Source organism: Fundulus heteroclitus, chromosome 12, assembly GCF_011125445.2.
Source record: "Fundulus heteroclitus isolate FHET01 chromosome 12, MU-UCD_Fhet_4.1, whole genome shotgun sequence".
Classification (NCBI taxonomy): domain Eukaryota; kingdom Metazoa; phylum Chordata; class Actinopteri; order Cyprinodontiformes; family Fundulidae; genus Fundulus; species Fundulus heteroclitus.
In genome coordinates, this window is record NC_046372.1 from 40,418,179 (window position 1) to 40,435,820 (window position 17,642).

The 17,642-nt window shown below is 41.9% G+C and overlaps 1 protein-coding gene across 13 annotated transcripts in view; it reads right to left on the minus strand.

Moving 5' to 3' along the window:
- Positions 1 to 17,642, minus strand: part of arvcfb (ARVCF delta catenin family member b) — a 228,863-nt gene that overhangs the window by 48,691 nt on the left and 162,530 nt on the right. For 10 of the 13 annotated variants that reach the window (XM_036144609.1, XM_036144604.1, XM_021323287.2 and 7 more), the window contains 4 exons: positions 7,688 to 7,805; positions 7,407 to 7,578; positions 5,886 to 5,903; positions 3,944 to 4,015 (listed from right to left, as the gene is read on the minus strand). In XM_036144609.1, coding sequence (XP_036000502.1) covers positions 3,944 to 4,015; positions 5,886 to 5,903; positions 7,407 to 7,578; positions 7,688 to 7,805 — 380 coding nt within the window. The remainder of the gene's footprint in view (positions 1 to 3,943; positions 4,016 to 5,885; positions 5,904 to 7,406; positions 7,579 to 7,687; positions 7,806 to 17,642) is intronic. The other 3 variants (XM_036144605.1, XM_036144607.1, XM_036144608.1) reach the window with 2 other exon arrangements.

The window sequence follows — 17,642 nt, forward strand, 5'->3', positions numbered from 1 at the left end:
CGCCAAACAACTCCGCTTGGTAGGCGGTGAGGATGGAGAGGGCGTTGAGGGCTCTGGCCGAGAGGGCAGCTGCTTTGTACGCCCTTTCGGTCAGCGCAGACTGAAAACGATCGGGCTTAGCTGGCAGCGTCGGGCGCCTGGTGGAAGCCGCGGACAGCTGGCTCGCGCTGCCTGGGCAGAGATGCGCAGCTACCGGGACTTCCACCGGAGGCATGGAGAAGAAGCCATGGGCGTCCATCGCCTCGCAATCGAGGGATGCCGCGCCCGCAATGGGGCTCCTGTTGCTGTACGGGCAGCTAGTCCATGTTTTGGAGAGCTCAGTCAGCAACTCGGGGAAGACAGGAAGAAGCTGCTTCATCGCGTTTCGCGCCAAGGGAAGCCGTTTGCCTTCATAGCGGGACCGGGTGGGCTCCGCTATTGCAATCGGCCAGGGGATCTCCAGTTTCTCTGCCGCGCGTTTGCACACGTCGAGCAGGTCCACATGGAGGGAGGGAGCTGGTGAGCTCGCTCCCCTGTCTTCCCTGGTGGAAGGGCTCGGCAGCTTCGGCTTTTCAGTCTGGACTGGCGCCATGAAGATGTCATCCTCTTCCTCGTCCTCTGATATGAGGAACGAGGCGTCGTCATCCTCTTCCATGGGGCTAACATCCAGCACGTCTTCCTCGGGAAACGGGGGAGCACGGAGCTGCTCGCACTGGGCACTCCAGTCGTAGCCAGTCTCCGGGGCTTCCCCAGCCATGTCCTCGTCCTCCTCCGCGGCTGCCTCGTGGGCGGCGGTGGGGAGGAATGGGTCACGGTCCGAGATGCTAACCTGGCGGGCTAGTCTTCGTCTGAGGCTCTTGACCGTGAACACTTTGCAGTGCCCACAGGACCCGGGAACTTCGAGGGCTGACCTGGCGTGGTCGACCCCCAGACAGGTACTGCACACCGGGTGGGTGTCCTTCCCCGAAATTTTGTTCCCGCAACCACAAAGACGGTATTCTCCTCTGGTGTGAGGGTTTTTCACGGTTGCCATTTTCCGACGAGCTGGAGTGCTGGTAGGGAAAGGGATCGCGGCTAGCTGGTGTGCTAGCTTGGTGGGGTCGAGAAATTCGCTGGTGTGCCAAATGCTCGACCGACTCGAGCGTCCGCGGAGGGGAGCCGAGAGGGATTCCGCCGTGGAGTGAACGGAAAAAAAGAAAACGATACCGGTCCGGTCTGGAGTGAGCGGACAGGGCAGAAATCGAAGCACAGTGCTAGCGTCCGGCGACGGAAGCTAGCAAGGTCCGTCTATGGGCAGTTAAGCTAGCAAAAGGCTCCGACGTGAGATAAGCTCTGAGGTGAGAAGAGGTTTTGAATTGAAGTGACGTGATCTGCGCACGCTTTAGTAGTCGGGGCTACTGGGCGTGGCGTAAGACGAGCACTTTCACCGGCCAATCAGGATTGGCAGATTGAGATAAATGCTTCTATCAGGGCTGCAGGAGGCTGCATCCCATAGCGAGACACCGAGTGAATATTATGAAAAAGAACTGCCTTCACTGTTGCCCAAACTCTGATGGGTATTGTTTCCACACTGTCTAACATAAATGGAACTGATACTCAACTAAAGCCTGTCAGCTTGGCTTTTACCCAAGAGAACTGAGCCAGTAAACAAAATATGAATTATCTTCCTTGGAAGGATAACATATGGAATTATCTTCCACCTGTTATCCCTTATTTAAGCAGTGATAAGGGGGGGAAAAGGCAAAAATGGCCTTCACTTTGAAAAAAGCCCCGCAATTAGCAGTTATCTAGTTTAAAAAGAGCCCTCTCTACGGCGTTGATGCGTGTGGAATGATAACTCAGAAAAGAAGTGATATGGATGATGTCTGAATACCACATAAGGGTGTCTGAGGAGCGCAAGCAAATTCCACAGACAGGAAAAGACGGATGGATGCCCCCCCCCCCCCACTCACACACACCTTCACACCCCTCTGCATCTGAACACTGGATGTCTCTGTGTGTAGAGCCAGCATTGCTGCCTGTTAACACAACGCAAAACACACAGAAAATATGGAACGACTATGTGTGCAGTTACGTAACAACTAACAGAACCTGAACACAAAGCTTAACATAACTATGCTTTCTATACAGTAAAGCCCAACGTTATTAAAACCCCTGGCAGATTTAGGTTTCAAGCATGTGTTTAATTTGACCCCCATGTTTCTTCTAGCTGGAAGTAACATTGGGGTCGATGGTGGCACAGAGGTTAGAAGGTTCGTCTTGCAATTGGCAGGTTGCCGGTTCAATCCCCATGTATGGCAGCCTGGCCTCTGTCAGCCTGCCCCAGGGCAACTGTAGCTACTAACATAGCTCACCACCGTCTGGGTGTGAATGTGTGAAAGACTGACTGTAGTGTAAAGTGCTTTGGAGGTCGTCAAGACTAGTTAAAAGTGCTATACAAGTACAAGCCATTTACCATTTAACATTTTGAAGCTAAGGTCCCAACTTGAGTCTGATGGTCTTTGGAGAGAGCTAAAGATTAGGGTGATGGCAAGGAGACATTTCAAACTCTAAAATGGGAACTTCTTCCTATCAGTGAATGCATTACATGTAAATGCAGTTCACCCTGAGAATATCACTCTTCCATGTTGAACTTGTTACCTTTTTTAATATATAAGCTATTTAGAATGAAGTCAAAGGAAGCCCAAAAGCTGCAAGAAGTTATTTAAAAAGTAAAAAAAAAAAGGCATGTTGGCTGGTCATCCCTGATTCAACAACGTTGTTACTTTTGCAGTTTTAGTCACTGTAGACCAGACTCATCTGGGTACGAAAAGAAGCCGTCTGTCTCAGAACGTAAATTCTCTGTTTGGGGCGTTTCATCAAATGATTGAACTTTAGCAGATAACAGGAAGGCTGAACAGAGCACAGCAGAGTTACTTTTTTCCTCCTGGGTTTCTCCCAGTCAGCTCTGCGGGTCCGCACATGGAAAACGCTGAATGGAAATTCCACGATCTCAAATTTCAATAGAGACTTCACAAGAAGACGGATGTTTACAGCGACTGCTACTTCTGAGAATCATATTAACATTCACATTATAATGACAGCAAAATTGTTACTAGCTGTAAATGGCTAAAATGGGTTTGTGTTATTTCTGTTTTATATTCATTATATTGTATTCCTATCTATTCTTTAGTAACCTTTTGTTGTGTTTTATGACCCCTTTGTGACTGTTTTTCACATCTGTAAAACACATTTGTTTCAAGCCGTCATGCAGAACAAATAAGAGCAAGCACCAAAGTAGCTACTGATGAGGGTTTGTTAATACTTCTCTATATCTCTGGATTCCCATTCACTTTTGTCTGACAACCGGCCAAGACTCCAGGGAAGTTCTGGCAGTGGCCAAGAAACAGTTTGGCTCCTAACTCTGCAGGAAATGCCGAACATGTCCGCTTGATGCGTAAATAGGTGAGAAGTAGAGAATCAGATGTACTGATACCGACACACTGGGCCAGATCCTTTTTTCATCCTGGCTTCTTGTAAAGCTTTTTGGTCAATCTGCAGCTGATGCTCATCATATGATTTAACAGGTCTATGCTTTCATTGACTGATCAAACCGTTGATTACTATGTTTATTGAAGGCTAATTGTTCAGTTTCAGTCCCAATGGCAGGGTTTCAGCTGATTAAATCCACGTCACAGCCAAAAAGCCCAACAATCAGCGGTCTGCTAGAGCTTAACCTGAAATAACGGTCTACTTCTTCTGCTGAGCTTGAGTACATTGTTATGGTGTTGAGCAGGAAGAGGGTTTACAGGACCAATGTTCAAACAAGCATAATATAACCTGCTATCCACAAGTTATACGGAACCACGGAGACGACTAAAACAGCAAATAAGTAACATTTCTCTATCAAGAGCTTTCCACATCACTGATCACCTGAGCTGCCTCCAAACAGTCTGGTTCCTCTTGTTCCCAGGAAAGGACCTACCTTTGGAAGGCTCTGTACGTTTAGGTAGATCCAATGTGTCGTAGTTTTTGTCGTTTTCACCATTCTTTCTGCCTGCAAGGGGGAACAAGGAGAGGATGTTAGCAGCCAAACGTGGGTTTCCAAGGACAACGCAACAGACACAAGCAACAGGCTGGCATGGGATTTGGAAGGTTGATATCAGTATTATTGATCCAAAATGTAATTTCTATGTTAAATGGACCTCTGAAAGGCATGAACACATAACTATATGGGGATGGCTTATGAGTTGGTAAAGGTCCAAATGAACCTAAACATACAAACTAACACTGGGCTGCAACTGATGATGATATTCATCCACCTAAAAGGAAGCAAGAACGTTAACATTTACACGTGAAGCAGAGAGATGGGAATGAACAGAATTCCCACTGCGGACAATTCATGACCATAAACCTCAATCTGTTTATGTCCCAAAAAACTAAAGTAACAACAAGACCAGACTCAAGTGTATAGCACAACAGCACCGTTTCTTTAGCATTTTACACTTTTCCTTGAGAGCATCACTGCACCAAGAGGACTTTAGAGGACGGATTATGGGTGTTTGTAGCTCTGCCAGCTAATGTCAGCTCACACACATGGGCAGACCCTGGGATTGTACAGTGACAGCCACACAACATCTAATGTCTCAGCAGGACGGACTTATGAAGTTACGAAGCTCGTCTGAGAGCCACACACTTCTACTGAAACAGAAAAAAAGCAAACATTTCAGTCATACTGACCTCGGCTAGACAAATGAAGTTTTCAGAATTCCCTCTGCTAATCTTAAAACAAATTCAATATATCTTAATGCATAAGTCAACACATCAGATATACCAAGGAAACAGTGCAACATTTTAAGAAACAGCTCTTGTCGAAAACAACATTATAGTGACTAAGCAAGCAGAGAATATATATATATATATATATATATATATATATATATATATATATATAAGGGATTATCTGTTTTGCCAGATAATCCCTTACTGCCTGATTCTTTTGCTCAATTAAGTAGAAAATCTTGCTTGGAATATATCACAAACCAAACCTACACATGTAGGTATTTAGTATGCAAATTAGCAAAGTATATGGCAGTCGGCATAACTGTGAGATGTTTGTTTTATGCTTAGGGTCATTTTCCCTCTGGAAGATGAACCTCCGCACTAACCTAGTCTCTAACAGCGCTCCATCTTCTCTCATCAGCTTCCCCGCCCTTACTGATGAAAAATCTTCCCCGGAGCATGACTCTGCCAACCCCATGTTACACAGAGGGAGTGGATGATTATAGTCTGTCGTTGGCAAAATGTGGAAAAGCTAAATGGCGAAGAAATGCTCTTGCAATGCGGTTTGGTTTCATCTTGACTAACCTTTTAGAACTAATAAAAATGCAATGTTACGCACAAAACTCAAATTATCACACTGAATCAGAGTGCTGCAATGGTGCAAAAAAAAAAAAAAAAAAGCATTGGCTACAATGAACTACAATCCACATCATGTGAGGTTGGACACAACACCAAGAGATCAGCTGGACACTTCTAGTGTTCCCCGTTAAAATTAACATTAAAACTTCACTTAGTAGCTGGAGTAAAAGAGACAAGCTTCTCATTTGTAGTGAGCATTTCTCAAACAATTTTCATGATGTAAGAAGAGTTTTACAAATTCAACGTCTAACAAAAAAATAAAATAACAGTCTGACTCAGGGCTAGGGTTGTTCGCTATGGCAAGGGACTGCACATGGAATGGATACAACACTACAATTTTCTGAAGTCCTTGGAACTTTCTCAGTGTTTTCTGGAGGTTACCCAAAACTATTTCTAACTGCACCCTACAGCCAAGGGGAGAAGGAAAAGAAGGAGAGGAGAAGGGATGGAGATGAGGAGGAGAGCTGAGGTATGAAGAGCTGGAAGAGTGGGGGGAGGGCACTCACCTTGATTAAACCATTCCTCTATAGTTATCCAAGGAAGCAGCAGCAATGCCAAAAAACACAAAGCAGGGAGAAGACAGAATAGGCATGGTGAAAAAAAAGACGTGTGTGTGTCAAGGAGGTGTAGTGTAACACAAGTCAATACAAAAATACGTCATAATTTCCTGAAGGCGAATAGGTGAAGGCTATAATAAAGCAGGAAATACATGGTTTACAAAGAGCGTGTCCATGTGCTCAGAGGGGTTGCCTCAAGAACGGTGTTCTACAGAGGATTAAAAGCAAAGATACTAAAATAGACAAACTGGATGGAAAATAAAAAGGAAATCAGACTCCGCTACCAGATTGTAAGGAAAGACAGGAAGTCAAAGGTGATATATTAAAGTGCCATCAAGTATCAGAGTTTGAATAAGACTTTTATTATAATCACTGTGTGGGAAGAGCAGGAATAAGAGCCAAGAAGCAGAGTTTAGCTAAAACAGAGCATGTGCTGCTGGGTGTGTGCTCATCACAGATCTGGATTCCAATCAGTACAGAACATCAGGGCCAAATCTAGTCTACATTAATTTGAATTCTACAGACTATTGGTGCCAGTGTTGCATTAGCATCTATATAGGTTTGCTCAGACAGAGTGCTGTCAGCCTCTAACAGAGGGCTGGCCAATCATCTGTCCCAAAGGGCCACATAAAGAACTGGGACTGTTGTTGAGGGCCAGATCATTGGCAGAAGGCCCTTTTTCGAAATATATTCTGTGTAACATAATTTTTTACCTTCTTCTGGCAGCAGCAGACATTGCAACTGAGAAATAAAATGGGACCTGGCAAACTGACAGCAGGACCTTTCTATTTACTACCTAACATAATCTAATGACGTTTTTCAAAAACAATTGCCAAAAATGGGGAAGACATCATTACTCAATGTATTTTTAGTCTGATTACTTAAATTTAAGCTGTGATTCCAGAGAACAGATCTAATATTCTTTTCCACAAAGTGAGCAAGTCACTTTAATTTTGAGTTCTCTGAATATAACATCTATGTGATGCACTTAGTATATGTAATGTTAGCGACTATGTCTTCTTAAAAAACCCTATATTCTGTTTAGTTACTGAAATCAGAAAACACAAGCTGTGGCCATCAAAACATAAATTTGCTTTTGAAAATAAAATTATTTTTTTTTTGTATTTGCTTGCAAAAATCCATGTTGGATTTTTAATTCTCACACAGGCTGGTCAACGACTTCTACATAGCCAGATGTGGCCCACGACTTTCCTAACATCTAGATAATCAGTGTGTGTTTATAGAGGTGTGGATGAATGATTTCAGCATAAATCTGTACATATGTAGCTCAGAGTGGGCTTGACCTCTGAATTTATTAGATTCTACCCCCCAACAGCCTGAAGAAAAAAGATGAATCAAAGTAGGGATACGCACAGATCGTAATTAAGAAGTAAAACATCCCTAATTCGCAGACACCTTTGAGATTTCTGTCTTTACCCAACTTGCCTCTCGCCTTTCCCCCCCTCTCACCTTTGGCCTTCTTTCCTCCGAAGCAGCCGGCGTCATCCTTCTTTTTCCTTTGTGGTCCAGCCGATCCAGGGGCCTGCAGGGCTGACGGGTCCTGGAATCTCTCAGCTCCCGGCACCTCTTTGTGCACGTGATAGGAGAGGTTCCTCATAATGCAAACGCAGTTCTCAACAGACTGAGGAGAGAGAGGCGAGACAGCGATAGCGTCAGCCGCACCCCACAACGACTCCAGCAAACACCTGCCGCTGCGCTGCACATATACTGGAAGCTGGATCATTTTCTACCTTGTTGTCCATGTCTTTCTTCCCTACGGCGGACTGCAGCGCGTGCAGCAGAGCATCAACCAGTCCATCGCATTCTCTCAGTCTGCGCCGAGCCTCTGCCCCGTCTGAGCTCACGTTTCTGCAGGAAGGAGAAAGCACACAGAGTTGGCATGTGTGGGAGAATGTAAAGTTCAGTTTATTCATATAGCGCCAATTCACAACATGTCATCTAAAAGCAACAAAAAAAAGTTGATTTAATTCAATCTAATCCAGTACAGAGGGACTCAAATTCAATTGTATACATTCTACATTCATCTATCAAACAACAGAGTCAACTCCAGTTTATAATTCAAATTGGTTGAAGGGTTTTCCATCTATGCAAACCCAGTAGATCGCATCGAGTCATTGACTTGCAGCATTCACTCATCCTGGAAGAGGATGTAGCCACAGTGGACAGCCACCTGCATTGTGTTGATGATTTTTCAGCAATCCCTCATACAGAGCATGCATGTAGAGACAAGGAAGAGGAAAACTCCCCCCTTCGACAGGAAGAAACCTCCAGCTCAGTGTGACCAGCAATGTGCGATGACCGACTGGGAGTTTGAGTGCAGTACAAATAGTTTAAAGATTCCTGCCTCATCACAACTGACTTTAACGGTGAATAGGCAGGAAAAGGGACCTATTTTTTAACACAAAAAAGTGGCATGGCTTTGTATGCAGACCCCTTTACTTCAATACCCTTCAGTTAAACGGTTTCAGAAGTCACTCAATTAGTAAATACAGGCAATCTATGAATGACTTTTTTTCCTCAGTTGATATCCAGCTGTTCTTTTCAAGGCCTGAGAGGAGGGGGGGTGGCATTCTGTTTTTTTCTCGGAGGCAAACATTTTCTAAAACCTTTTTCTTAAACGCTTCAGGCTGAACAGTGGCTCTGTGACCACTCCTACAGTGCTGAGAAAAAAAAAAATCTCAATAAATCCCAAAATCTAAAAAAAAAAAAACACACAAAAAAGCAATAGTGAAGCCAGTGTTGCCAGATAGGGCAGGTTTCTACCGAATAGGTCTTCTTTTGAACACATTCAGATGGAAAAATTGCTTATGGGCGGGTTGTAAAGATGTGGAAAGTTTTTTTTACAACATTTGTCAAGCTTTTAGAAATAATTAATAACTAAATATATCAGTAGTTGTCATTGTGTGGCAGAAAACTAAAAACTTCCACATTTTAATAAAACACCATCTCCTTAAACTCTTTGTTCTAGTTAATTTATTTTTTAAATGAGTAGAATCTGTCGAACCTGACATCATCTATGATCAACAGTCTCTGGTTAATCAAGTATCACTATAAAATTGTATTAGTTATAAACCCCCCAAATCAGGTTGAGTTCTACTGATCAACTTAAAAATGTTTCATGGCTGTGTGAGAAAGAAATGTTAGATTAATCAATACTTTATAAGAGAAATACATGTTATATTAAGTTAGATTTACAACTCATGTTGGTAGGCTATTGAAAACATTTTTTCCAGTTGCTATAACGTCTTTCTTAAAGTGATCTTGTGTGTTATTTGGTTGCTTGATTGCACATTTTGTCGGGATCTGTATGCCCAACGTCTTTGCTTCAGTGCAGTTGTGCAATAATAGCATGTTCTTTATTATGTGTTTAATAGTTCTACGCTTTTAACATGAGTCCAAGAGAAGTTGAGAATTGGACATTTTTTTATAGTTAGGCAGGTTTTACGTTGTGTTTAGACCCAAGTTTCTTCTATTTGGCTCAGTCACTGCTTGGTTCTGCTCCTTGTGCTCCTAGCTGCCATAGCTACCCCTCCCAGCATGAATGCTTACTCCAGTGTTGACTTCAGTGCTCACGTTTCCAGCAGAAATGAATGGTGCGGCTTTCCGCTCCCTCTTGTTTACTCGGATCTCACTTCTTGTATTTGTTTGGAAACAAGTCTGAATATCTATATCACACCAGCGACGATGACCACAGCCGAGCCGTGGCGTCTCTGTAGGCTACGAATGTATGACCCAGTAACTCGTCCCTCTCATGCGCGCACTTTCCAGAGAGCACAGCGTCACAACTATTGCCAGGAATAGGCCATTTTCTGGGGGAAACCCTGCATGCCCATAGCAAAACATGGTTTGCATCCCCAAAGCTTGACGCTTTGCTACAACAGAGACAGGGATGTTGGTCAAAGCTGATTGGAAGATGGTTTGAAGTTTGCTGCAGGGTTTTCCTTGAAAGAAAATCAAAATTGAGTCTGTAAAAGACGCAAGATCAGAGCAGCGGTTCAATCTTCCAGCTAGAAAAAGAGCCCGCGACAACGGACACATCAAAACACACACCCAGTTACAATGGAGCAGTTCAGATAAAAAAAAAAAAAAAAAAAAAAAACTGATTCTTGTGTAAGAATGGCCCAGTCAAAGTTCCAACTTAAATTCAACTGAGATTCTGTGGCAAGATGAAAATGGATGTCTGCAGACTGCTGACATCCAATTTGATTAAGCTTGAGCTGTTTTGCAAAGAGTAATGGGGACATTTTCAAAATAGATTTAGGGGAAATAATAGGAAAATTATTGATAGAAAATTATTTTTTATTGTTCAATAAAAAGTGAAAAGCCATCCCTCTTCCATGAACGAGCGACCTGAGTACAGCTGGTTGAGCAGCAGAGCTGGAGCAGTCTTAGTGTGGCTGTCTGACTGGCAGTGAAAGGCAAGGCTCTAAAGAGGGTTAAAGGATAGACGGGTGCTCCCCGTTCCTCACCAGGGACTTCATTTACGATGGCTTCCAACCCACATAATCCCATTAGCTGACCTCCAGTTAGTCCTATGGAAGCAGGCAGCCTTGCAGAGGTAAGCAGAATATTTTTTTTTTCTGGTTTCTAGCGCTGCGCTGTGCGAAGCCTGCGTCACATCCAACATGGCTAAGAATAAGGCTTCGTCGTGCAGGGGTATAACACATTTGGAGCAGACAGATTATCTGTTTGCATTTGCTAATGAATTCACAAATGATACAATCATTTATCAGTACTTCTGTAAAAAAAAAAAAAGGATTTGCAGTCTTTGTCTTTGGAGCCATTTTTAAACAAGCAATCTACACAGTAAAGCTCAACGTCAGTGGAGACCTGGCAGACGAGTACAGGCAACACGGACTCGCTCACACCTCTAACTCATCCGTCTTTAACCATCAGAAACGCTCGCCACCTCGCCTGTAAACCCATCCAAAAGAGCGTCTGCCTCTGATTTATTTGACAGGGGCGAGTTTGGGGGCTGGCACAAACAAGAGTTTTATTGGCAGCCGTTTCATTTGCAGGAGTCTTTTGGGGGAGAGGGCTAGATGTGGGAGGTTTGTGGATGTGCATCTGTTGGTGGAGACGGCCGTGTAAACCTGCTGCTGTCTGGCGGTGAAATATTTAGTCCTTCAGATGGTTTATGACCTTTAAGTTTTGATGAGTATTGATCCGCAGCTTTCCTGGCATTTTACCATCTGTCAAAGTTTGTAACTTCATAAGAATAGTCGGAAAGCGATACGGCTACAGCCTACAGCAAAGTTGAGTCTTTTCTTAGGGTGACTTAGGCCTACTTTGTAATAACTTTGCATCATTTGCTGTGACATTAACTTTCTCGCTGCTGTATGACCCCTAGAAATAGTATTGGGTTACTACGACAACTGTAAGAGGCCAATTGTACTGATCTCAGCCAAATCGGAGCTGTAAATCATATCTTTAGCAAACAGTTTTGGAGATTTTTTTATTTGCCTTTTTTTTTTTTTTTTAAACCAGGGTACCAGCATGATCATGACACCAGAAATAACAGATTTATAGAATTTTTGGTATAGCCATTTGTAGAATAGCCACTTAAAGTTCCAAGTCTTTGAGAATTAGAAAATGAAGACCGTGTCAAATAATTTAACGTTTTTTTTCTTCAACATTTAACGCAACATGTATCCTGCACAATTCAAGTTGAAATATAAAACCCCACAAAATAAAACAGAAAGAACGCAGCAAAAACCTGATTTATTTCAGGTTTATCAGATCAACATGAATTAATGGCAGGTGTGAACTAAGACAAAACACAAGATGCTTCAACAAAGTATCACTTTAGGAGTGTACACAGCTGTGCAAACAGGTCTTTGCAGTGTTTTTATAGTTTTACAAAAAAATGTCTGCCCCACCTACCTTTTTTATACGCAGGCAATCATATTAGAGGGTGGGAACATGTTTGGAAATGATTTATCATGGTGTGGATTTTTAGGTCCCAAAAAGCTGGAATTTTAACAGGAGTGTGCACACATTTGGAAGCTATTTTACATATAATGTCACCAAATCATGTCCATTTACAGGTGTTGGTCATATAATTAGAATATCATGACAAAGTTACTTTTTTCAGTAATTCCATCCAAAAAGTGAATCTTGTATATTATAGTCATTCATGACAGACAGACAGACAGACAGACAGACAGACAGACAGACAGACAGACAGACAGACAGACAGACAGACAGACAGACAGAGTAATCCTGGAGAAAAGGAGCCCCAAGTCAGTACTGAACATGCTCATACTTTTCATGTTCTTACTTTTCAGTTGGCCAAAATGGTCCTAATATCCTAATTTTCTGAGATACTGCATTTGGGGTTTTCATTAGTTGTCAGTTATAATCATCACATTCAAAATAAATATAATTGGAATATATGAGTCTGTGTGTAATGAATGAATACAATATACAAGTTTCACTTTTTGAATGGAATTACTCAGGAAAAATAAGCAACTTTTCATGATATATAGTTGCACCTATAGGTTGAAAAGGTCAGTTTAGAGACATTTCCTTTTGTCAAAATAATGAAGATCTTCAGCTCTTCCATATTGTGGATTTAGTGCTGCCCGTGTCAAGCCTGAAAGAAATGAACTGGACCTTCTCTTTGACAAAAAGAGCAGAAACAGAAAAGGAAACATTTCAAAACAAGATGTTTCATGACCAAAACAGGCTTTTTTTTTTACACTGTTGCTCAGTATAGTGTCAGTCATTTTTCTGAGAGAAGATGGAAATATATAAATATACTTTTAGGACCAAATTGCAGACTGACTCCACGTTTGCAGGACTGCGATTACTCAGTCCAGTCTGGCTATTTTTTGTTCTCATTGTGTCATCTTATTATTTTTTAGAAATGGAAAGCAAGTAGGTGTGCACTGAGGGAACCAGGTCTGTGTCTTGGAGTTATCTGTAAAGACACTGACAGGCCTTTTAAAACTTGATCTTGACGTGTCTATAGTGTCTGAGCCCTTTCAGATAAAGCGTGGGTGTGAAGGTCACACAGAGCAGCGTGGTCATCAGAGGACAATGGAGCAGCTGGGAGGAACGGGCTGCAGCCGGACTGATGGAGATGGATGGAGACGCGGTTGCCCTCTGCTATCACCCTGCAAGGTTAACAACAGCATTGCAGGACCATATGCTCACCCTCGGGTTAGGCTTTTACCACACTGATCCCATTTCGGATTTAACTTATTGATTTTGCTTCTTATCTCGTTATTGGTCAGATAGTTCTCACAGCGGCTGAATAAATAAAGGACAAAAAGCGGTAAAGTAAAGCTGCCATGTATTGTTGTCAGATTTAAAGTGCCGGAAGCACGCTTTATCATCGGGTCTCGTCATGTTTCTGTTGCTGCGATTCTCTATTCAGAGATTACTCAGGATGGGTTGACTGTACTATTTTTATCACTTTGATTTGTGTTCAATGTATTTGTTGCAATCTGTTAAGCGAGAACAGTTTCATGTGTCCCTAAAGTCAACATCATATCCTTTCTTTTTCGTCTAGAGCAGGGGTCTCCAAAGTTTAGCCCAGGGGCCAATTGTGGCCCTTGGAACTATTTAACGTGACCCCTTACAAGAATAGTAAAAATGGGGTTCTCCACTAGGCCATTTGGTTATTCTTTTAAGAGGAACATTTAAATCATTTTTTTATTCTTCTTTAACGGAAATTTTATTCTACTTTTTATTTCTTTAGTAAACAGAGTGAATTTCTACTCTACAAAGACAAGTACCCATCCATTCATTAAACTTGGCTAAGAGGAGCAACGGTTTTTATAAAGAAAGTGTCATTTTTGTTACTAGGAATAGACTGACTAAAAGATTTTCTAGACCAAAAAAAAAAAAAAAAAAAAAAAAAAATTTTAACCAAATACTGAAGAAAATCTACACCTCTTTTTTTATTAAGGCAAAACAAAAATTATTTTGTTTCATTAAAATATTGCATGTTTAATTTATCGCTGGGAAAGTATAAAAACAATGAATTCACAATAAAGTTATCTGGTTTTTGAGTTGTAAAAATATATGCCCACAGAGCACTTTCAACGTCTGGATTTTGGCCCACGTTCAGGAAAGTTTGAACACCCCTGGCCTAGAGTAAATATTGCCCTAAAAGTAGCATGAAAATATACAAAGAGTGCACAAATCATAGTGGTTTTATACCCATGTCAAACAGTTGCTATGTCCTGTTTTATGCATGTATGGAGACAGTCATGCAACAATCTGCATCCTGTCAGAAAGCTGATTGAAAAAAGGAAGCTACCATCTTCACTTGGTTACAAAAAAGAAATAATTTCAGCTCTGTGGAGATATTTCTGTTTGCCAAAAACACAGACAATCATTGTGCAGGAACTAAATGAGTGCCACAATCACTCTCTGAGGCAATATTCTTTTAAAATTAGATTTCAAAAGTTACAAGCAGCATGTCGGTAAGAGAACCAACTGCATGCTGGGTATCCAAATAGACAGCGTGACTAATTAACCTGCGGTTTCCAGCCTTTTACGACTTGTGTACCTCTAAGCCAGTTCTCAAAGCGTGAGGCACAAACCCTTTAATGTTTTCCTTATTTGCAAGCTAATATATAGTCTTCCAGTGTTGTGACATGGAGTAATTAGTGATTACTCAAAAAGCAAATGAGCACATTAAATGCGACAGGACAATGTGCGACAACGCGAGCCTGTCCAGCCCCCTGCACCTCAGTCTGTGCAGAGAGGGAACATTTATTTTCCTCACAGAGCTGAAGAAAGCGTACAGGCTGAGATTAGGCACGGGTTAGGTCCAGTTTCATGAAGTCACCTCCTTCTTCTCTTCTCTACCGGTGCTTACAAATCTGCAGGGCTCACAGCGGCAAATATTTGTATTTTGCAATTAATTAGAGATGGAAAAGCAATTTTGTGAGGGCAGTTTTGTGATTAGTAGTTGTGCTTCAGGTTTAATCAGAAATGATCTTTCTTGTTATGGAAACTAAAATTCTCTAAGCTACAGACCACATCTGTGCTGGCTTCAGCAGTAAAAAATAAAAAAAACTTTGCCCCTATTGTCCGACAGTCAAACAGAATATTTCCAATTCAGAACCACCTTACTACCAGTCACATTAAACGCAGACACAGAGTTTCCTGTTCTGGTAAGTCCACCCCTTAAGCACTGTTTATGTGAGCAGGTCCTTATCGACGGAGGAGGCCGTCACAATACAAACTACTCCTGGCTTCGCCGAGGAGTAAGTGGGTCTCTGCTGGCGTCGGTAAACAGATTCTCCCTGGCATCAGCACTTCTCCCCCGTGCAGAGACCCTGCGTCTAGGCAACTATGGGCTTAGTTACAGTTGCCATGGAGACACATCCTCGTCAGCAGGGCCAGCATCTTGGGTCAAAGGAGTGGGGGTGACGGCTGGATTCAGTGATATGTGACAGAAATTAGCTTAGTACAAATCAGGGTTGTTAAAACGGGGATACGGTGTTTCAACGGAAACTGGAACATTTACAGTCTGAGCACACAGGAGAAGTGTATGTGACAGATAATGAATAAAATCATGAAACACAGCGGCAGGCAGTGACAGCAGCGCTTCCTCTGAGGCCCGGATGTCAAATGGTATGACTTCTCCATGACTTCTCTCAGCCACATCAGAGGGCTTCCCGTCATTCCCTTTTGGATTGCCACTATTGATATTCAGAGCAGAAGGTTGAAAAACTCAAAGCAAGTTTCCACTCTCACTGACGACAGCCAAGCTAACACACTGTGTATAAGTGGAGCTGCTGCTTGTCCTGGACACGGACCAGCACGCCACCAGCGTTTGGAGCAGGACGAGTTGCGGACTATAGTCTAGACAGGCTTGGCTGGAACCGGGGGGGGCGGAGCCAGCACAGCACGCCATGAGCCACGTTAACCCACACACACTCTGTCTTTCACACATTAGTACCGTCTGTCACTCTGAGAAGACGCCAAAAGCACAAATGCAGCGGGGAAGGTAGAAGGGAAAAAGCCAGCTATTCTGATGGAAAACGAGACAAACACGAGATGAGGCAAATTACAAGCAAAAACTAAGAAATGTGTGTTTTTATCTTTTTTTGTTTTGGTTAATATATGTCCACATTACGCAGGAGAAAATACAACCTAAACCCAGCTAAATGGGACATGCTCACAAAGATAATCTAATGTTCCCGGCATGGTTATGTCAAAGCAGATGCCTTATTCTGTCAGGGCTCAGGAGTTGGACTCATAGGCTATAACAGAATAAAAGAAATAAATCACATAGCAAAGAGGGGAAAAGCAAATGCACTACAGATAATTCAGGCGAGAAAAAAAAAAAAAAACAGAGGACCAGGATTTTTAGGTCCACATCAAAGTATTGCGTCTCTACCTTGTGTTTTTATGCCAAATTAAAAAAGCTGTGAATTTAGATAAGTAGTTGCCTTGCATCCCTTTTGCACACATTTGTTGCTATGGCACATGTTATGTCCAGCTATGCCAGGCTGCAAAAGAAAAACTCTGTACCATTAGCTTCACGTCTTTAGCGACGTCATATTAACAGCACAGGAGCGTCAATGCTGCTAAATTTAAATGCTAGGTAACTATCATAGCAGTGAGTTGATAATGACATTACTTAATATCATGCTTCACTGTCGACACTAATGAAAATTCACTCACCTCGTCATGCTGAATGCTTAGAGTTGGTCTATTAACTTTTAGTAATTTTTTAACCAATTGAGCTAATAATTAAACTATCTCTTAGGGCCAGTTTTAACTGTATAGAGCAAAGAATAATCAGCCCACGATTGTCAGGCAATCATAAATGTACCGGTGTGTGTGTGTGTGTGTATATATATATATATATATATATATATATATATATATATATATATATATATATATATATCGCTAGACCACTGCTGAATAAAAAAGAAACAAGAGATTAAAATGGCTTCGTTTTGTGAGGCTCATAACATCAGTACAAAATTACTAAAATGTAACAGTTTGTGTATTGTATATTACTAAGTATTTACGCTGGTTGGTTTGTGCATATTTAAATTATGTCTGCTGTTAGAGCCTCTTATCCCCCTTTCTCTTAAAAGGCCCCGCCTTTTTACAGGCCCTAGTTGTGAATTATATTAAAAAAAAAAATTCAATCTGTTCAGCCTGGTTAAATAAAGATTTAATAAAAAAATAAACATACTTGCCACCATGTTGTTGAAGCCAGAAAGTGTTTTTAAAAAATGAAAAGTGTAAAAAAAAAAAAAAGACAAGCAAAATACCAGATAACTATTGTTACAACGAGCTCTAATCTTAGGCTTTTTTTAATGAAAATCGTGGGGTTGTTTTTAAGCTGTATATATAATTATCAACATTTGCCAATAAGCCAAAGCATTTTAAAGGAGTGTTTGCGTTTGTAATGGTAATGCCGGCATTAGTAATGTAGAAGTTATATTTAAAAGGCAGAAAATGCCTTTGGTTTCAGATGACTAGAAGAAAAACAGACCCATTCGCAGGCTAACACTGCATAACAATGCTCTCACAGTAGTAATGAGTTCTCTGGACGCTTTAGGGAAATGAGCAGAACTCCTCCTCAACAGTTCCAGTTTGAGGAACCCAAGTCGTGCAGAAAACACTGACGACATCAGCTGAAATGGGTTACAGGGGTAAACGTGATCAAAGAGCTGGGATGGCAAAGTTGTCTGTCAGCGC